General features: G+C 42.9%; 1 protein-coding gene across 2 annotated transcripts; it reads right to left on the bottom strand.

Annotated features, from left to right (window-relative positions):
• Positions 1 to 2,542: 2,542 nt before the first annotated feature.
• LOC140375900 (integrin beta-1-like) lies at positions 2,543 to 21,723 on the bottom strand. 2 transcript variants are annotated; one of them, XM_072461946.1, is made up of 11 exons: positions 21,530 to 21,723; positions 20,268 to 20,363; positions 18,910 to 18,999; positions 18,271 to 18,411; positions 16,375 to 16,577; positions 14,741 to 14,979; positions 8,923 to 9,145; positions 7,559 to 7,794; positions 5,678 to 5,844; positions 3,998 to 4,075; positions 2,543 to 2,953 (listed from the first exon to the last, which is right to left on the bottom strand). In XM_072461946.1, the coding sequence occupies exons 1-10, from the start codon at positions 21,719 to 21,721 to the stop codon at positions 3,998 to 4,000; spliced, it is 1,665 nt and encodes a 554-aa protein (XP_072318047.1). In that variant the 5' UTR covers positions 21,722 to 21,723; the 3' UTR covers positions 2,543 to 2,953. The 2 variants fall into 2 exon arrangements, with proteins under 2 accessions (XP_072318047.1, XP_072318048.1); XM_072461947.1 differs by lacking the exon at positions 3,998 to 4,075.
• Between the last annotated feature and the right edge of the window lie 704 nt (positions 21,724 to 22,427).

Here is a 22,427-nt window from a genome sequence, read left to right as displayed (position 1 = left end):
AACTAATTTTAAACAATATGTTTATTTATTAAATACATTTTAAAAAATCGTTTTAAAAACAAATGACCTGTTTAATTTATAATTCTGCCATGAACACCATCTTTAAATTGTAATTTAATAAAGCAATTCATTATTCCTTAGGCTTTTCCTTAAATGTGATTTGATTGTGATTTACTGTAACGTGTATTTTATACCATTATGAAGGCATAATTATATTTTTTAGAGTGGAGTTCAAATTGAAGTTAAAGTGCAGGCAAATTAATATTGCCATCAACCTCGTCAGGCATGAAGTCAGATTAAATAAATACGAGAATGAAATTACCATTTTTTATAGATAGACCATAATGACCATGGAAGTACGATTTAGTGCTGGTCCAGGCCGACGGCTCCTTATTACATAAATAATGTGTCTTTTTTTAGTCCACGTCATTTACTTGGAGGTCCAGAGGTGGTTAATTAGAACAAAGTGTGTGATGAGTGATATGGAGCCACAAGTGCAGGGGAAACCTGTGTGAGTCTGGAACATCTGCACAAATAAAGCCTGTGAGCTTCATCTAAAGCTTTAAATGCGACAAAAGACCTAGTACTACAGTATTTTTTAGAACTGTAGATGAGTAAAAAGTATTGTTTGTCTTTCAAATGTAGTGAGTTAAAGTAATACCGTAAGTACTTAGCTAAAATACAACTCAAGTAAAGTATAGTCCTCAAAAACGACTTAAGTACAATACTAAAAGTCTCTATGATGCATTAGACTACTACACACATTATATTCAAGATTTTACTAAACATTTTGCCTGTTTTTTCTACTCCAAGTCAGTCACAAACTGCAACTTGACTGATGTAAAACTATAATTATTTACCACAGGGACGATCTCACCAAAGAACTTAATTAGAAAAACGTGTGAACATGTGTCATATGGGTTTTAAGTAAATGTCAACCGCAGCTAAAACCATCATTTCTAATTCCTGTCATCATTTAATTCTAAGCAGAATGACAGAGGTTGGCAGTACAAGGACTTGAGAGTTGTAACTATTCCAGTCCAAGTCTTCTGGCCTGAACCTCAAGCCACTGCCTCAAACTGAAACTCAAGTCAAGTCATATGGCAAACCATGGCAGCAGCAGATACCCAAATAAATCATGAATCAGAACTTTTTGTAGTTTTTTAATAAATAACCACTGACAGCATTGGGAGAAAGCATGGCCGTGAAATAAAAGGCACTTTGAAAACAACTTGTGAAGGCTTGAGTGTGGTCAAAGAAAGGCATTTTGGTGGAACATATTTCTGAGGTGATGCGCGTTTCTTCAAAGCCCTAAAACACTTCACATACTCTCGCTGACAGAAACATATGGTGTGGCGTTAACACAGGGAAGGGACCTGAGAACGAAGCATAGACTTACTGCACTTTCAAATACAAATTCAACTTCAAAAACGAGCTGTGTAGTATTTTACAGCTCCATTGATTGATCAGCATCCTCACAAAGTTTTGATGAAGTGGTTTACGGTCCCTTTGTACGATAGGGCAGAACAACATAATAATGTACATCTTCAATTTACCGGAATACAATTATTTTAGTTCAAATTTACTTCAAAATAAACATTTTAAAAAGGGTTTAATAATGGATTTGAGTTTGAACAAATAAGGCTATAAAACAAATAAGCTAACAGAATTGCGAAAGTTTTCCAAGATGGCGGCAGAGTCAGTGATGGTTAGACTACTGCTAATTTTGCAAAACACTTTTTAGGCTATTATTCAAAAGACAAATGTTAATAGACCAGTTCACATGTTAAAGGTTAGAGAATTGCTTGAAAACAGTAATTGGATTTTTATAGAGTAGGCCAATATAATACTTAAAGGTGTTCGTTAATGCACTCACCATGATGAGTACGCACTTTTCACAACTTTCAGAGGCCAGAGCGGAGGTTTTCCCATAGCGACCATGCTAACAGCGCATTTCCTGGCTCGCTGGCTAGCCTACACCCTCTTTAACTCAACTTTTAACAGGGTAAATTACTTACAGCTTACCATATAGATACGTTTTATTGATTTCATCTTCAAATTAGCTACATTTAGCCTATTTAGCCCATTGCTAACATTCTTAACATAGTCAACAACAGTACAATCGCTGAGTTTCCCATTTGGCTTTCAAAGTTTTTGCACTTGTCAACAGAACGCGTTTGTTGTGGGCAGCAACTAATGTTCTCAACTCAAGCACTTATAAACTTGTCTAAATTTGTTGCAAATTGCTAAAAAACAACAGGTTCTATGCTAGCGATGCCCTGCAAGGTCAAGGATGAATTCATTTCAATTATTCATTCATCATCCCTTATTCATCAACTGCTGTATTTCTTACAATTCAACATCCCCAACAGCTGTAGCTATTGGCGATATCAGCAAATTTTAACTTGAAAAAATTTATTTATTAGCCTTCTTATTCAAATGATTCCTTCTGCTGCCTCTTATGTTCTACTCAGGCCCGGCTTATAACACACAGGAGGTCAGTGCACAGAGAAAGGAGTGATCGACAACACAGACAAAACAGTTGTGAAAAACCATAATCCACAAATATATATTCATACATCCAACATGTGCACAACGTAAAATCATAACTATAATATCTGCCCATACCAGTCCTGCGGCAGGAGAGAAAAAGCACCTTTATCTCATAGTCTTCAGCGTCAACTTCAAAGTATATACAGAATGCATTGTACAGAGCAAATAGGACAAATGCATATAATTCAATGGTATTAGTAGAAATAGATGCGGTGAATTGATGCTACGCGAAAAGCAACAAAATCGAAATTAAAAAGTTGATGGATTCCACTTGTTCTTATTTTCCATCTGAAGTGTTCTGGAGGCGAAAGAGCAAAGTCCATAGGAAACGCCTTTACTTCCCTTCATATTTGGGGTTGACGACGGTTGTCACGGCACTTTTGTAGATCGGATTTTCACCCTGGAAAATGAGGGAAAATTATATAGTTCATCAAGGAAAATAAGCAAAACCTTCACACATGGAACATAAAACTCATTTGTGCCACACTGCAGTTACGGACAAAACCATGCTTTTGTAAATTACATAGAGTGTTATTCAATGCCAATTCTTTTACATTGTGTTTCTTTGGTTGTATCATCTTCCCCTCTCACTCCAAAGTCTTACTTGTTTTAACCACTTTTTGGGGGTCATTTTGTCAAAACTAAGTCAAATCTAAATAAAACATACATTTTAGAATTGTCTAACTGTTTACATAAATAAAAGTGTTTATAGGAATAAAAGTGTATTGAGAGCCTGGCTCAATTTACAAAAAGTAAATTGAGCCAGGTCTTGAGGTAAAATGAACCCTCAGATTAAAGCTTGGCCTTTGGACCATGACTTTAACCCTAAATATAACATTTCACACCAATCAAGTCATTATTTGTGGAGAAAAGTTGAAAAATCTGTAGAAAAATACAGGAAGTGACATCACACCAGGGACGCTCATTCCATCCAACTTTTACGCATAATTCACACAAAAAAAGCAACTGTTTGGACCGTCTAAACATGAATTCAATAAAATAAAGTAAAAAGTAAGTAAAAATAAAAACTAAATATATTTTTGTCAAATAAAAACTTGTTACAATAGATGAGGCCCAGTTGTTGCTAGGTAATGTCCTTGTGTGATGTCATCAATTACAAACGGGAAGTAAAATGTGTATACTTTTTAGCAAAATTTTAAATATATTCATCTTAACTACATTTTAGTTCAACCTGTCATAGAGCAGTAAAAGTTCATTTTGGCTAACTTTGCTAGGTTCACATTTAATCTTACTTTACATTTTAAGTTAACCATCATTTATCACGGCACACTCATGCAATGAATCCACCAACTTCATATACAGTAATGCAACAATAGTTTTGACACCACATCATCTCGCAGTTTATTTGGAATGGGAAATAAAGTTTGAAAGCGTTCACACAGGAAGTGCAGAGTCATGCAGGAAAAACACAGGAGATACAAACTTAAAGAGCGGCAGCTTTACGGCCGTAGCTGGGGTTCTGGAACTGATTGATTGGGCTCTTGTAAATGGGGTTCACTTGCTAAATGTAGAAAAGTGTGAGGATTAAACAGAGAAAATGTACCAGCAAAAAGCAAAATACAAGTAAAAGAATGGAATAAAGAAAGAAAGAAAGAAAGAAAGAAAGAAAGGTGCTACTAAAACAGAACAGACAGAAGAAGCTTGTAGTGTGGTCACGATAACATTTCAAAACTACATTTCAATACTCAATATTTTTTGTTTTGTTTTTTTCCTTAACTAAAATTCTTGATTTGAATGAAAATTGTTTTAAAAATTCAAATTCTTATTCTGATCACCACTAACATCTTTGTAATACAACTGGCATATTGCAAAATGTTTATCAAATCCACGTTTACATTTATTAAGAACAATATACCAAGTCAACACTAGAGGGAAGCAAATCACTTTACTACGATCCCGCTTTCTCTCCAGGGAATCTGTTTTCTTCATCTACTGTTGGAAATGTGTACAAACGATTTCCACCCATGGACATATTGACACTTGAAAAGCCAGTTTTCTTCAAATGTGACACGCATTTGTATTTTTAGCTGCACAACATTTGTAATTTCCATCTAGTGACTATCTAATTAAATAAACAAAGATTGATAAGAACGGACATTTTCTGTCATTAGATTTTGATTATGGAATTATGTGCATTATGGAGCTCAGCAGTGACCGCCCACTGCTTAGTTTTCGGAAGTTCCATTTCCCATTCATTTTGCCCATAGACATAAAGAAACCCCCCAAAAAATGAATAAATGAAATTGTCCAGTTGACATAATTCAATTTTCTATAGTTATGGAACCTACTCCTGGACGAGGGAGGGACTGTCTTTCTCGTTCTTTCACATTAAGACAGTGATGTCAGTCTTCTGTTGCCCTTTTGGTCGCCAGCGTCATTTTGTGCCATTTTGTGTGGAGAACCTTTGTACTTAGTTCTACGCTATATCATACGATTAAACCCCCAGAACTTGTGCTGAGAGCCTTGCCTAGCCATTAGTGATCTGGTCTTTGTAGGAATTATGTAAATTGCAAATGTAAAAATTTGTATTTGTATTGCTGGTAATTGGTTGTTAGTGTTTGTTTGTCTGTATTTTACACATTACCTGAGCATTTGATGAATTACATGCTCACTGTGAACCTGCCTCTGCCCAGGGACTTAATAAAATGAGCTTGTAGCTATCTCTGGTCCGTGCAACATATGTATTGTGCAATGTCCCTGTCAAAAAATACATACATTTTGAAGTCGAAATAAGTAGTATTATTGTTATTTTCGAAGTCCTTTTAATGGTTGGATATGTATTTTAAAGGCGTTTGAAGCGCTTTTGGGTCAGTTCTCTGACAGTGTATTTTCACAATGGAGCAGCAGGGGGAGCTCTATCATACTCTGAAGTTACTATGTTTTGCTTTAAGTTTTACATGTGTTTTCTGGACTGTTATGGACATTAGTTAACACATAGCTATTTACCGCGACATGCCTTTCACTCTCAATATTTAACATTTTCAAAAAGCCTATGGAAAAAATGAATGAGAATTTGACTTCCAGAATCACAGCAGGGTTCAAAGTGGGCGGGACTGTTGAGCTTCATTTGACCTCACACGTTTCCAAGACTTTGTCAACTGACCGTGTCCCACTTGGCGTTCATCTTCTCCTTTTCGAACTTGGCGAACTCTCTGCGGTCGTGGATGATCATGAGCAGCTTCCAGATGAGCAGCAGGGCCAGGCCGATGAGCACGATGCCCGCCACCACGCCCACCACGATGGGGATGATGTTAGGGCCCGCCGGGCAGTCTGCAACGCAAGGACAAGCGGTGAGGACCACGCGCCGGAGAACACACTGCGCACGCTAAAACACGCTACCATCATGTGAAAGTAAGATTAAGCACGATTGTGTACTTAAGCTTTATTTTCCAAAACAAGGGCTGCAAGTAGTGATGAAGCTAATAGTTGATTATCAGTGATGACCTTGTCCAAGTCAAACAATTATTTCTATTATAATAAAACATTTTTTTAACCAAAATATGACTGAAATAGAGTGACTGAAAGCTTTTAGAGAGATTGTTATTGGACAAAGTTATTGTTTTGTGACATCTGATTTAGTAATGCTTCGTTTTATTTTAGAGTCTGTTTATTCAAGATAACGATGATCGAAATAGTTACAAATACTGGTCACATTTACTACGATGAATCGTTGCAGCCCTACAAGATATTAATGGAGAAAAATACTTTGTCGAAAGCAGGGATTTGGTCAAATTAACTTTACAGAGTTTAATTTCATAAAGCTATTCACAGAAATGTTTAAGATTTCACTGTTGTTTGGTCATTTCTTCTGACAAGAAAAAAACAAGTTGACATTCCTGCTATTCATTTGAATATATCTTTTTTTATTACCTTGTACAGCAGTTATAAGTTCAGTCTTTGTCCCTGTCTCACTGTAACAGCTGCGACCCATGTTTTTCAGTCATTTTCACACAATCTGTAATCTTTCATCTCTGACAACCACAGAGGTTCAGTGAACACCTGGTTTCCTTTTCACGTGTGTAAGTGGGCAATGTGGGTAAAACGTCTTCCCCAGAAACACAATGATAAACTTTGAACCAGCAACTCTCCAGTAAGAGGGTCACACAGTGCACCCACTTCTGCCCCCAAAAGTGTTTGACGAGTGAATGAATAATGGACCAGTAAATGAGTCTGTTCTTTCTGCTCTGGACGTACTCCACACACGCCTTTGTCAGGATTAGAAAAGTGCTGAGGAAACACTGCTTTGGAGGTCCTAAAATACCCGGCCCGCCCCTCGGTGTGTACACATGTGGCAGTGTGCGGCCCCGCCCGAGTCATTCTGAAGCCTCTCCACACCCCGCTCCAGCGGCACAACACACTCACTACTGTGTGTTCCAAGTGCAGGCACGACCGGGGAAGGGCACCATAAAACACCAAACTATTGTGAGACTGATTTAACAAAGCTATTTCACTGTGAACTAATTCAAACCAGTGTTCGATGATACATGGAAATCAGTTTGAAAGAGGTTAACATTTCTGAGGCAGCATGGAATACATTTAAATCTGACAGTACATTTCAGTTAAGTGTTGTCAACCTCAAAAATATCCCAGTTTTACGAGAAAGGGTGTGTTTTTCAAGACAGAGCTATATTATATATAATAAATCAATAATATCAATACTAGCTGTTCTAAGTTATGGTATTGATACTGCTCTAAATGAATTGATACTTCCAAAAAATTACAAATCGACACTACAAATAGCTTTACTACTTCTATTATTACCTCATAAAGCTCTTACATTTAAAGATTTTCACCACATTAGAATAAAAAAATAAAGTGATAAAGTGAAAAAGCATGTGGAAACTGTTTGGAAATGTGCTCTTTCAATCATTACATTATTATTGTGACTTGACCTTGAACAATTGTCCTATTCTCAGCTCTGTAAGTTATTATTAAACAGTTTGCCGTTTGTATGGCTCGTATTCCTCCTCCTCTTCATCCTTACCCAGCGTCTCCACCACGTGCACCTCCTTCTCGGTGTTGTTGTTGACGGCGTAGGTGTAGTAGAACCAGCAGTCGTTGGCGTCGCGCTCCTTACAGTGCATGACGGGGTACGTGGCGTCGTTGGGCTGGGGCAGCTTGTCCCGGGTTTTGACCTTGATCAGGTTGAAGTAGCTGCAGTCGCGCTCACACGTGTCCTTCTTCTCCCCGGTGCCGAAAGTGCGACACTGCACGCACTCCCTGGTACACACAGAACCGTTCAAAACAGTGTGTAAAAGTGTAGTGAACTGAACGAAAAGTGGAAAAATATAGGTCTAAAGATTCAGAAAATGTAAAAAAAAAATTCAGAATAGTATAACGTATTTCGCATTTAATTCAAACTTATATCAAGTTTAGGCAAGATTTAGGTGCTAAAAGTGCCTGGGCTGAAGTACTCATTGAACTAAAATGCAGTTAAGATAAATATATTCTAAATTTTGCTAACATTAAAATTTTTTCCCCCATCACAGAATAGCAATTTTTTTAGGTTTATAGTTTCACTTCCTGTTTGTAATTGATGACATCACACTAGGAAATTACCGAGCAAACACGGGGCAAAAACTCATGTAATGTGACAATTATTTTTATTAGACGGATAAAAATATATCAGGGCACCTTTATTTTGTTGAGTAAATGTTTAGAGATTTAAAAAAGTTATTTCTTTGTGTAAATTATGAATAAACATGGACCAGTGTCCCTAGTGTGATGTCACTTCTCGTCATTTTCTACAGATTTTCTACAAAGTTTTCTCCACAAATACCTACTCGATTGTTGTAAAACTATAATTTATATGTACAACAGGTTTGAAAACACCAAACACCTGTCATACGCACTTTAAAGGACACGTATGTACAAACCTTTTCGAGCTTTTAAGTATTGTTCCCTCCTCGTTGTATTTACTTCCCACGTGTTTGCTGAATCCTGCCTAAAAAAAACACTGTTCCAAATTTCTCATCATAAGTAGAGAGCATCTGGACTGATTTTAAGTCCCTAAATCATCAACATAGACTCGTTTTGAGCATTTCTGTCGTCAAATCAGCTTCATTGCAACTGTGTTCATACATTAGCATGTAGGGGGGGAAAGCTAGGTTTTGATTATCTCCGCTGTGTAACTCCCTCTGCTTCCAATAGATGGAGCTCTAACTCATTTCCTGATGTGTGAGAAATGCGTCACTGTGCTTTTAGTAGAAAGATTTTCAAAGTTCTAAAACAGAAGATTGCCAAGCAAAGATAAATAAAGGACAATAACAATACAAATAATGCATAATATTTGTTATTGCTGTGAAAACGCTGGGTTGTTAGTCCCCAGTCCTAGTTGTTGTGACTCACTTGTGCTCGGTGCAGACCCCGGGGCAGGTGGGGCAGGTCTCACACGTGGGGCCCTGGAACTTGGGGTCGGTGCATTTACAGGTGCCACATTCACACGTGCCTCGGCCGTTACAGATCTGCTTGTTACTGGCCATGCAAGTGCTGTTGTCCAGGGAGCAGTCACAAGCACTGCTCGTCCAGGGGTGGTCACAGATGCACACCCGGCACTCGCAACGCCCGTGTCCTGAGAGCGTGGCGAGAGGGGGAGGAGAGAAGGAAGAAGGGAGCGCAGTGAGGGGAGGAGAGAAGGAAGAAGGGAGCACGGTGAGGGGAGGAGAGAAGGAAGAAGGGAGCGCAGTGAGGGGAGGAGAGAAGGAAGAAGGGAGCACGGTGAGGGGAGGAGAGAAGGAAGAAGGGAGCACGGTGAGGGGAGGAGAGAAGGAAGAAGGGAGCGTGGTGAGGGGAGGAGAGAAGGATGTGACAGAGAAGAGGCCAGAGAGAAACAAAGAGCGTGATGAGGGGGAGGAGAGAAGGAAGAAGGGAGCACAGTGAAGGGGAGGCGAGAAGGAAGAAGGGAGCATGGTGAGGGGAGGAGAGAAGGAAGAAGGGAGCGTGGTGAGGGGGAGAGAAGGAAGAAGGGAGCGTGGTGAGGGGAGGAGAGAAGAAAGAAGGGAGCACGGTGAGGGGAGGAGAGACGGAAGAAGGGAGCACAGTGAGGGGAGGAGAGAAGGAAGAAGGGAGCACGGTGAGGGGAGGAGAGAAGGAAGAAGGGAGCACGGTAAGGGGAGGAGAGAAGGAAGAAGGGAGCGTGGTAAGGGGGAGAGAAGGAAGAAGGGAGCACGGTGAGGGGAGGAGAGAAGGAAGAAGGGAGCACAGTGAGGGGAGGAGAGAAGGAAGAAGGGAGCACGGTGAGGGGAGAAGAGAAGGAAGAAGGGAGCGTGGTGAGGGGGAGAGAAGGAAGAAGGGAGCACGGTGAGGGGAGGAGAGAAGGAAGAAGGGAGCACGATGAGGGGAGGTGAGAAGGAAGAAGGGAGCACAGTGAGGGGGAGGAGAGAAGGAAGAAGGGAGCACGGTGAGGGGGAGGAGAGAAGGAAGAAGGGAGCACGGTGGGGGGAGAGAAGGAAGAAGGGAGCACGATGAGGGGAGGAGAGAAGGAAGAAGGGAGCACGATGAGGGGAGGAAAGAAGGAAGAAGGGAGCACGGTGAGGGGAGGAGAGAAGGAAGAAGGGAGCATGGTGAGGGGGAGGAGAGAAGGAAGAAGGGAGCACAGTGAGGGGAGGAGAGAAGGAAGAAGGGAGCACAGTGAGGGGAGGAGAGAAGGAAGAAGGGAGCATGGTGAGGGGGAGGAGAGAAGGAAGAAGGGAGCACGATGAGGGGAGGTGAGAAGGAAGAAGGGAGCACGATGAGGGGAGGAGAGAAGGGAGCACGATGAGGGGAGGAGAGAAGGAAGAAGGGAGCATGGTGAGGGGGAGGAGAGAAGGAAGAAGGGAGCACGGTGAGGGGAGGAGAGAAGGAAGAAGGGAGCACAGTGAGGGGAGGAGAGAAGGAAGAAGGGAGCATGGTGAGGGGGAGGAGAGAAGGAAGAAGGGAGCACGATGAGGGGAGGTGAGAAGGAAGAAGGGAGCACGATGAGGGGAGGAGAGAAGGGAGCACGATGAGGGGAGGAGAGAAGGAAGAAGGGAGCACGGTGAGGGGGAGGAGAGAAGGAAGAAGGGAGCACGGTGAGGGGGAGGAGAGAAGGAAGAAGGGAGCACGGTGGGGGGGAGAGAAGGAAGAAGGGAGCACGATGAGGGGAGGAGAGAAGGAAGAAGGGAGCACGATGAGGGGAGGAGAGAAGGAAGAAGGGAGCACGGTGAGGGGAGGAGAGAAGGAAGAAGGGAGCACGGTGAGGGGAGGAGAGAAGGAAGAAGGGAGCACGGTGAGGGGAGGAGAGAAGGAAGAAGGGAGCACGGTGAGGGGAGGAGAGAAGGAAGAAGGGAGCGTGGTGAGGGGAGGAGAGAAGGATGTGACAGAGAAGAGGCCAGAGAGAAACAAAGAGCGTGATGAGGGGGAGGAGAGAAGGAAGAAGGGAGCACAGTGAAGGGGAGGCGAGAAGGAAGAAGGGAGCACGGTGAGGGGAGGAGAGAAGGGAGCACGATGAGGGGAGGAGAGAAGGAAGAAGGGAGCACGGTGAGGGGGAGGAGAGAAGGAAGAAGGGAGCACGGTGAGGGGGAGGAGAGAAGGAAGAAGGGAGCACGGTGGGGGGGAGAGAAGGAAGAAGGGAGCACGATGAGGGGAGGAGAGAAGGAAGAAGGGAGCACGATGAGGGGAGGAGAGAAGGAAGAAGGGAGCACGGTGAGGGGAGGAGAGAAGGAAGAAGGGAGCACGGTGAGGGGAGGAGAGAAGGAAGAAGGGAGCACGGTGAGGGGGAGGAGAGAAGGAAGAAGGGAGCACGGTGGGGGGGAGAGAAGGAAGAAGGGAGCGTGGTGAGGGGAGGAGAGAAGGATGTGACAGAGAAGAGGCCAGAGAGAAACAAAGAGCGTGATGAGGGGGAGGAGAGAAGGAAGAAGGGAGCACAGTGAAGGGGAGGCGAGAAGGAAGAAGGGAGCACGGTGAGGGGAGGAGAGAAGGAAGAAGGGAGCGTGGTGAGGGGGAGAGAAGGAAGAAGGGAGCGTGGTGAGGGGAGGAGAGAAGAAAGAAGGGAGCACGGTGAGGGGAGGAGAGAAGGAAGAAGGGAGCACAGTGAGGGGAGGAGAGAAGGAAGAAGGGAGCACGGTGAGGGGAGGAGAGAAGGAAGAAGGGAGCACGGTAAGGGGAGGAGAGAAGGAAGAAGGGAGCGTGGTAAGGGGGAGAGAAGGAAGAAGGGAGCACGGTGAGGGGAGGAGAGAAGGAAGAAGGGAGCACAGTGAGGGGAGGAGAGAAGGAAGAAGGGAGCACGGTGAGGGGAGGAGAGAAGGAAGAAGGGAGCACGGTGAGGGGAGAAGAGAAGGAAGAAGGGAGCGTGGTGAGGGGGAGAGAAGGAAGAAGGGAGCACGGTGAGGGGAGGAGAGAAGGAAGAAGGGAGTGTGGTGAGGGGAGGAGAGAAGGAAGAAGGGAGCACGATGAGGGGAGGTGAGAAGGAAGAAGGGAGCACGATGAGGGGAGGAGAGAAGGAAGAAGGGAGCACGATGAGGGGAGGAGAGAAGGAAGAAGGGAGCACGGTGAGGGGGAGGAGAGAAGGAAGAAGGGAGCACGGTGAGGGGGAGGAGAGAAGGAAGAAGGGAGCACGGTGGGGGGAGAGAAGGAAGAAGGGAGCACGATGAGGGGAGGAGAGAAGGAAGAAGGGAGCACGATGAGGGGAGGAGAGAAGGAAGAAGGGAGCACGGTGAGGGGAGGAGAGAAGGAAGAAGGGAGCATGGTGAGGGGGAGGAGAGAAGGAAGAAGAGAGCACGATGAGGGGAGGTGAGAAGGAAGAAGGGAGCACGATGAGGGGAGGAGAGAAGGGAGCACGATGAGGGGAGGAGAGAAGGAAGAAGGGAGCACGGTGAGGGGGAGGAGAGAAGGAAGAAGGGAGCACGGTGAGGGGGAGGAGAGAAGGAAGAAGGGAGCACGGTGGGGGGGAGAGAAGGAAGAAGGGAGCACGATGAGGGGAGGAGAGAAGGAAGAAGGGAGCACGATGAGGGGAGGAGAGAAGGAAGAAGGGAGCACGGTGAGGGGAGGAGAGAAGGAAGAAGGGAGCACGGTGAGGGGAGGAGAGAAGGAAGAAGGGAGCACGGTGAGGGGAGGAGAGAAGGAAGAAGGGAGCATGGTGAGGGGGAGGAGAGAAGGAAGAAGGGAGCACGGTGAGGGGAGGAGAGAAGGAAGAAGGGAGCACAGTGAGGGGAGGAGAGAAGGAAGAAGGGAGCATGGTGAGGGGGAGGAGAGAAGGAAGAAGGGAGCACAGTGAGGGGAGGAGAGAAGGAAGAAGGGAGCATGGTGAGGGGGAGGAGAGAAGGAAGAAGGGAGCACGGTGAGGGGAGGAGAGAAGGAAGAAGGGAGCACAGTGAGGGGGAGGAGAGAAGGAAGAAGGGAGCATGGTGAGGGGGAGGAGAGAAGGAAGAAGGGAGCACAGTGAGGGGAGGAGAGAAGGAAGAAGGGAGCATGGTGAGGGGGAGGAGAGAAGGAAGAAGGGAGCACGGTGAGGGGAGGAGAGAAGGAAGAAGGGAGCACAGTGAGGGGAGGAGAGAAGGAAGAAGGGAGCATGGTGAGGGGGAGGAGAGAAGGATGGGACAGACAGAGAAGAGGCCAGAGAGAAACAAGGACAGTTTTTATTTCTATTTTTCACGTTTCATGCACACAATTTCATGCATTTATCATCCACAATTCCTATATCAGTTCAATGAATCCAGCTGGTAGTCCTCACACATGTGGTTCACAATGTGAGTGCAGTCATGGTATCGAGACAATATATTGCAGCATTATGGTTCAAGTAGTTTATAGACCATTGATATGAACTACAATAGCTGTTATTAACATTCTATCCTCTTGAGGGCAGAAAAGCACTGTATGGAAATGTGGCCATTGTCCATCAGAAATGGAACAATGACGGGTTAATCGACACATTTCATTAAAATGTACTGGACACAATTATATTTCATATTGTATTGCCATTTGTCACCATTTTTGTAAAGTTTAAAAGTTACTTCCTGGTTGGACATAGGCAGCAAATAAGACAGAAGTAGAGGTACTTCTACAACTGTTACCGAGCCGACTGTGAACTGTAGTGTGCCACGACTCCTATCAATTCTATCCCTCCAAACTAAGTCATAATTAAAAAACAGGAGAACCTTCATACAGACTTTAAGTTGGACTAAACCAGGACTAGAACAAGACCACACCAAGTCGATGTTGACAAAAGGTTTAAAATGGTTTAAAAATGAAACAAAAAATTGAGGGGGAACTGTTTCAGAATGTTTCTTGCATTTACAAGCTCACTTTCTAATACTGTATTAAATAGATAGTTCTGTTTCATTTTTATTGTACATATTGTCCGAGCCTCAGTCCTGGCCTCAGTCCTGGCCTCAGTCCGGGCCTCAGTCCTTAGTCCGAGCCTCAGTCCTTAGTCCGAGCCTCAGTCCTTAGTCCGAGCCTCAGTCCTTAGTCCGAGCCTCAGTCCTTAGTCCGAGCCTCAGTCCTGGCCTCAGTCCGGGCCTCAGTCCTTAGTCCGTGCCTCAGTCCTTAGTCCGAGCCTCAGTCCGAGCCTCAGTCCTTAGTCCGAGCCTCAGTCCGAGCCTCAGTCCGAGCCTCAGTCCGAGCCTCAGTCCGAGCCTCAGTCCGAGCCTCAGTCCGAGCCTCAGTCCGAGCCTCAGTCCGAGCCTCAGTCCGAGCCTCAGTCCGAGCCTCAGTCCGAGCCTCAGTCCGAGCCTCAGTCCGAGCCTCAGTCCGAGCCTCAGTCCGAGCCTCAGTCCGAGCCTCAGTCCGAGCCTCAGTCCGAGCCTCAGTCCGAGCCTCAGTCCGAGCCTCAGTCGAGCCTCAGTCCGAGCCTCAGTCCGAGCCTCAGTCCGAGCCTCAGTCCGAGCCTCAGTCCGGGCCTCAGTCCGAGCCTCAGTCCGAGCCTCAGTCCGAGCCTCAGTCCGAGCCTCAGTCCGAGCCTCAGTCCGAGCCTCAGTCCGAGCCTCAGTCCGAGCCTCAGTCCGAGCCTCAGTCCGAGCCTCAGTCCGAGCCTCAGTCCGGGCCTCAGTCCGAGCCTCAGTCCGAGCCTCAGTCCGAGCCTCAGTCCGAGCCTCAGTCCGAGCCTCAGTCCGAGCCTCAGTCCGAGCCTCAGTCCGAGCCTCAGTCCGAGCCTCAGTCCGGGCCTCAGTCCGAGCCTCAGTCCGAGTCTTCCAGATCTGACAGTTCTTACCTCCGCAGAGCTTGTTCCCGGAGCGGTCGCAGTTGAAGTTGTCGCACTGACAGAACTGTCCGCTGTAGCGCTCCTCAGGGTTCTCCCTCTTCTTGCACTCGCAGGTTCCACACACACAGTCCCCGTTGTTGGAGCAGATGTCGGTGCCGTTGTCTTTGCGGCAGGTTCGGTCCATGTCCTCTGTGGCTACGTCGTTACTGCTGCACTCACACTGTCGGCCCACGCGCCCGTCGTTACACCTGCATTACACAAAACACACAAAAACAACCAGGTTAGCTTTAGATTCTTTCTTTTCTAGTTTGGAGTAGTTATGGTTGATGAAATGTTAAACCAAATCACTTCTTTACCCGTCTGTACATGTCTTTACACAGTATATATCGGCCGGTACAATGCTCTCTTATTTTTCCCTCTCTTATTTCCCAATCTTATTTTTGTTTTGCTGTTTATTAATTAAAAAATATCTGGACATAAATTCAACAATCGGCAATATGAGTGTACGGCAGAGCAATTTTACTTTAAATCTTTTTTTTTTACAAAATCTTTCTTTTACAATAGAATTTATTGGAAGTAATGTATTTTTATTTTTAAATGTAACATATTAACATTAAATGTAAAACTATTTTTTAATAGCTTTTACCTATGTTATAATTGTTTTCCCCTTATAATTTACCCACTCAAAGTTGTATTTAGAGTGAGTAATCTTTATTAAGTTTTTCCCTAGATTTTAGATTTCGTTTTTTTTCTTAAACGATACACATAAGATTCAATAGCAAGCTAAAAAATGTAAAAGCTTGGTACAACAGAGCACTTTCTGGTGACATTAAGTTCTGTAAAGTGGCAGAAATCAGCTCCACAGTTTTCAAACCGGAAGTCAGCACTTTTTTTATTCAGTTGTTTTTATCAATATTACAATTTGAAATGTCCAAAATATAAAAGAATAATTCACCAATGTCAGAGATTATAACCACATAGTAAACTAAAGTGTAACATCTTCTTTAGGACTTTCCCTCCTTCGTGCTCCATCTCAATCATTCTGCTGTCGCCATCAAACTGCGACACGCTGTATTTTATAGTAAAACAGGACCATGTAAACATGTAAACATGGTTTACATGTTTACATGTTTACATGTTCTCAACCTGGGGTCAGGATTGAAATGATTTCAGGGGGTCACCAGATGATATGAGAGAAAAATAAAAAATGTATTCAATGGTCTTAAAAAGGGCTCGAAACCCTTCAAATGCAGTGGTAAATGTAGATTATTATTAGTTGGCCGACCAAAGCCATTAATCAAAATAAAATCAAACATTAGACTGGGGGAAGACTACTTTTTATTTCTGCAATAGGGTAAATTATTTTAGTACTTAAGTTAAAATGTACATTTATTCTGTTTTTACAGTGACTTTAGCTGATAAAGACAGATTTACAGTCTTTTATTGTGACAAAAATCTGATCCTGAAGATGAACATTTGAAAACTCTGCCAAAAGGGAACACATCAACAGTGTTTTCTTTGATTTATGTATTTTTTATCTTTATCATGCACACTATTGTTATCTTCCTTTTCTGCCATAACAAATAAATCCACCACTGTAAAATGAGTAAAGTTGAGTAACACTGTAAACCGTGTGGACGTACTTGCAGGCTCCGCATTCGTAGGTGCCGTTGCCGTGGTGACACAGGGGGCTGTTCTTGATGCCCTCTTTGTGGCAGTCACACTCACAGATAAAGTTTAGCACGATCTCCACCTCCTCAGTGAAGCCCAGGGGTTTGATCTTGATGGTCTCAGGTTTGCCCTGTTTGGGACAGCCTTTGGAGGTGATGCTGATGTTGAACGTCACCTTAAAACAAAGATAGTGGTTAATATTTACAAACCGACAGCATATTTGGATTAATTTAGTCTGTATACTGTATTTTATTTGCTGGAAAAGACAATATAACCATGAGAAAGTGTTGAACTCATCCAAGATATTGCAAATCTAACAGAACTCTGAAAATGATGAAAAATCCAGATTTTATTCATGATTTTCCTTATTCTGTCTAAATGAACCTTGATTTAGTCTCAGTTTTGTCTTTTCGTTTGACAGAGCTTAATGCCCTGCCGAGAAAATTCCACAGTATGGCATTGAACTAAGCTACTGTATAAGATAAGATAAGATAATCCTTTATTGTCTCACATGGGGAAATTTCATTGGTGCAACGCAGGTAGATACAGAGGTAGATACAGAGGAAAAGAACAGATCACTTATAGGAAGTTTAAAAAACACTCTCAGTAGAAGATCTCTTATAAAAATCTTAGGATGTCCGCCGGGATAACGTGACAATCTCCGGGTAAGACGACGGTTCTCCGCAGTTTCATGAGTTCCTCCTTTGTGTAAACGCGGTACGGCGGTGGCCGGGGGGCGCGGGGGGGCCGGGGGGGCTCGGAGCCAGGGCACATCGCGACGACACGACGAAAACACTCAATAATCCAGCCGAACAAAGTCAAAACAAGTTGAATGAAAGCGATTCCAGTGCGTGTCCCGATCGTTCATGAAGTTCCTCTTTTATATAAATGTGTACCGGCGGCATACTGTACACAGAGGCAGGCAGGGGGCGCCACCAGGCCACATTACAGGTCAGATCTATGGAGTTTTAATTGCATAGATGGAAGATAGACAGGTGCAATGTCATATGAAAATATCCAGGCAAAGCAGTGACATCTCCATAGAGACACCACTGGTTCACTTTAGCGCGGGACAGTCCAAAACTGAATCGCTCAGCCCTGTTTAAGGGGTCAAAAGCGGACTCTTTGAGGTACTAGCTTCCAAAGCGGTCAGGCTCGCTTCGACTCCGGGTCCTCTACAGCTAAGAAGGAGCTACGAGCAAGATGATTGGACAAGAGAGAACGCAGACTCAGGCAAAAAAACAAGACAGAAAATAATCATTTCTCACCCAAGACTTGCTCCTGTGTTAAACCGCTATATTTCCAGTGATGGTAACTTTATATGTTGAACTAACACGCTTAGCGAAGCAAAGCTGTTGCCAGTTAGCAACAGCTGTTTCCTGTTTAGTGATGCTCGGCCCCGGCGTCAAGACTAATTATTATATTATCTTTCCAGTGCATAATCCATCTAACAATATCCAAACCTAATGGGAGGATGGAACGTAGAGGCGCAGAGAAGGGAAATAAATACAGAAAAAAATGAGGATAGAAGTTTCCTGTTTAAGCTAGCGTTAGCCACTTCTCACTACGTCTTAAATGTTAGTGAATTGCAAAGATCGTCCTAATGATTGAAAAGTATAATTCAGGTTATGATTTAGATTTTATTTATTAAGAAAACATTTGTTATGTTTGGTCGACGTCATTTCCTCACAAAATAAAAGCATTCTGTCACGAAAAGAACGGTCCTGAAGCGGTCGCAGGTGAAGCGCTCTGGGGGATTCATCATCAGAACATTTCTAAGCGACCACAGTAAGTTCTTGACATGGGGGACATTGATAAGACTTTAAACTCGGCAGAAGAGAATAGAGTTTGGAGCTTCTGAACCTCACCTCATCCCCAATGGAGATGTTGGAGCACTTGCGTCCGTTCTCGCCCTCGTTGATCACTCCGTTCTTGCAGCGGGCCGTGTAGGCGATGCTCACTCCATCTGGAAGCTTACTGTTCTCCAGAATCACCTCAGAGGAGAGAGACTGACCAACAGACAAGAGCACTCATGTTTCTACTCCTTCACTGTGGAATGTCGTCCGCTGGATTTGTTTGCACAGATCAGTATGCACTAAGTCAAGGATAAGAGGCAGATTTCAAAGTACTTTAATGTGCAAATTTAATGTACTGGTCTCAGCTAATACTTGAACGCAACTATGAACAAAGAAAGCTGTAAAATAGTTTCCTTTTTTAAATTCTTGCTCTCAAAATATCAAAGAAAATAGAAATAAATCCATAAAAATCAAATATAAATGCATATATTTTAATACCATTGATGCATCTGTTATTTTATATTGTATATTTCTATCACTGTAAATTATCAACAAATAATCACCATATAAGGACTACAATTATAGCACAAATTCATAAAGGTATTTTCTTTCATATTTGACTACAGTTAAGTAAAATTTAGTCTGAATTTCTGCAAAACAGAACAAGCATCAGCAGAATCCTCTGAATAGTTTGGCTTTTGCAGGACTTACATTGTAGGCGTCTATGATGAGGTTGATCACGTTGCTTGAGTTGGCTGAGAGAGTTCCCACTGCAGACTTTGGTATTAAATTTTTCAGCTCCTAAAAAAAAAGAAACAAATTACACTTTGTTGATCTTATGACCTCAGGAATTCTATTGAAAACAGTGGTGCAACGTAACAAGAATGTATCACTTTGTTACGAATGTTGGTACATTGGTACATTTTACAAGGGATACTTTTCCATTACTGGATTATCACAGGTTGGAACAGCATGTTTGGACTAGACCAGGGCTAAACCAGGATTAAACATTAAACATAGTTACGGATAAACATTTCCGTTGGGATGAATAAAAGTACCTTCAAGGGCTGCAAGATCATTCGCAATAGAATTGAAATCGCTATTTAACCGGACACAATTAGCAAATCCCAAAGGCTACAATTTTTGAAGTGCCATAATTTCCTCCACAAACATTTGACTAGTCTAAATCTAACTCTAAGTCTAATTCTGCCAAATATAGATTCGATCTGTGGAAACGTGCTCTGAAATACATGCAAGTCTTTTACTAATGTGTCCATTCATTGGCCTATTTCAGTCTTTTTCATTTTAATGTGAACTTTGAACCAAATCATATTATTAAAACATAAATTTGTTTTTCATTCACGGTATATAGGACCTTAAAGATGCACTGTGTAACTTTTCTGTTAGAGGGTTTGCCACCTGCTTGTCTCTCATGTATCGTGTATGTTTGCCTGGAATGTTCAAGCAGGATGGTCTTCAACTATTCTGCATTTATTACAGGTCAATTACAGACGTTTTATTGTCATTACTATTATTAGTTTTTAAATAAATACTTGGCCAAATGGTATCACCTAGATGGTATTAAGCCAAACTGTAGAACATTCCGGGTACAACAATAACTCTCTAAGGGAGGCAAGAAGGTTTTCAGAGCCTCCACTTGAAAAAAAATAATACATGGAGCACCTTTAAATTAAATATAATACTTCTTCCTCACCCGCTGAAACACAATATTTTCACTCCACTATTTGACCTTCTGTGCCTTGCCTATTTTAAAACAACCCTAAAATTGTAGCGCTCGTGTTATTCTTTGTGCTTTTGTGCGGAGACATAATAAAAAGCACGTTTATCAAATTCAGCTGTGGAAGAGTGACCCAGGAGAGGCAGTTCTCATGGAGTTTAGGGCCGGCTACTGTTAACTGGAAGCAGATGTGAGGGCGCTCCAGTTCAGGTGGAGAGCTTTACACTGGAGCAGAGGCAGAAGGAGCCGAGGCTGACAGGAGCCGAGGCTGACAGGAGCAGAGGCTGACAGGAGCAGAGGCTGACAGGAGCAGAGGCTGACAGGAGCTAACCTGGTACACCGGCTGGAACTCTCCTGTGACCGCAAAGATGGTCTGGATGTTGTTGTCACTCAGCTTCTGCACCAGGTGAGCGATGGAGGGATAGTCCTTTGAAGATACAGTCAAAATATAATGTAAGAAATCATAAAGTAGTTTTACTGTCTTGAACACGTTTGCAGCGGTCCACACATATTTCACACCTCTATATTATCAACAGCAATGAGTTTTCTTCCCCTCATGTATTTTTTGACAGACTCCACACCAAATTTCTGAGCGGAGTTTTGCTATCCTCGGTAAAGCTAACAACAACTACCATGCTAAAAAAGCACTTCCTGCTTTGCGGAGAATAAAACGCTCTATATTTAGATGCAGACAACACACGTTTGTCTCGTTTTCACCATAAGACCTGCTTTTACAATACATATACATATGTACTAGGGCTGCAAAAATGAACTGGTTCTGTTTTCACGTTCTTATTACAGTAAAAATCTAATACAATAAAGCCTCAAGTGTCTCACCAAACATAAATGTCATCAATACAGTTAATACTAATTTATTTTATTCTCAGAGAAGCAGGAAGTGCACCGTTAGCATGCTAATGATTGTAAGCGTGTTAGTTTGTTTACCTGGGGCGGCTGTGAAAAATGCTTATTAACTCATCGTGGTGAATATTTAGGATTTTCAGAATGCATTAGGTAAATGAGCGATACATAAGATAAGACATTCCTTTATTGTCCACACATGGGGAAATTTCATAGTTGCAACGCAGGTAGATACAGAGGAAAAGGACAGATAAGTTATAGGAAGTCAGCATACATGTGGAGAGTTTACGATGAACTAATTCTTTTTTTCACGTTCCAAAATCAAGTACAGCCCCATTAAACATTTGTATTCATTTCTTAATGAAATGCTATAATATCAGTGTTTGAAGCTAATTCATTCATTAATTAGCACTAGCACGTAGCAATCCTTTCACATGCAGTGTTTAAGTTTCAGAATATCATTCCCCAGCCACACTATAAATGTTTCCAGTTAATGGCTGTTTATATACTGTTTAGTGTCACGTTGCTAAGCTACTATGATAATAAAATGTCACAACAAAAATATGCTTCCATATTTGTACAATGTATATTTTAAGAATGTATTTATCTTATACAGCGCTTGTATACAGTAGCTTTAAAATGATTAATTTTCCCCACAAACACTGGTCCAAGTAACAAGTGTCTCCAAACTACAAGAGCTGATTTATAGAATGAAGGTCCAGTGCGACTCACATAGTAGTGGCTCATAGTGTAGATGTTATTCTCCAGGTGACATTTTCCATCATTGGGAAGGACGATGCCGCCAAGTTTTCCGTCTCCAGCAAAGTGGAACCCGGCGTCTGTGGAGAAGACCAGGAGGCGAGTCACGTTCCTCCAGCCAATCAGGTCCTGCAAAGCCACACACAGGGAAAACAACATGCTCATATACTTAAAGAGTACGTCATCATTTTATATTTTATAATTAAAAATGCAATATTGATCTTAGTAATAGGTGCAGGTTCATTGACTTCCTGTTGAAAACTGCATAACTGATAAGCAAAGATGAGTAGTATTCAGTTACATTTAATAACCTTTTAATAAAATTGTACTTCTTGGGAGTCATTTTTGGACACCATACTTTTACTTGAGTACTTTTGGACTTTAAGCCACTCCTTTTTTTCCAGGTTTTGAACCCTGCAACCCATACAACGGTGCGGCTAATTCACGGAGAAGTTAGTCAAATGAGGAACTGAATCTTTATGTGTAAATATCTCATGTTACAACGTGGGCATCTGCGGCTTATAGGTGCTATGACAAGTTATTTTTTCTTTGTAAATTTTGTTTGTGAAGTTTATATTCAGGAGCGCTGAGGAATAGGAAAAGAACATTTTTTATTTTTTCTAATAAAAAAAGACTTTAAAGTTTTGTGGCCCGTAGGCTTTAAACGAGGTGGAATAGTACTTTTGATCTGCTGTTTGAGCTGTGCTCCTCTCAGCCTAGGTGAAAAGGAGCTGTGGGCCTGATCAGAAGCTGATCTGTGCAGAAGATGCTGCTGCAGCAGCATGTTCAGACCAGGCCAATTGTTTGGCAAGAAACATGCAACACTTTACTAGAATGTGTTCCTTACATTTCTATTTGGATCAGTTGGCTG

This window comes from Eucyclogobius newberryi, unplaced genomic scaffold (assembly GCF_026437365.1).
Source record: "Eucyclogobius newberryi isolate DKJ021-1_F unplaced genomic scaffold, fEucNew1.0.hap1 SCAF_353, whole genome shotgun sequence".
Lineage (NCBI taxonomy): Eukaryota > Metazoa > Chordata > Actinopteri > Gobiiformes > Gobiidae > Eucyclogobius > Eucyclogobius newberryi.
Note: the sequence above shows the minus strand (reverse complement) of the source record. Positions and strands in the feature narration are given on the sequence as shown.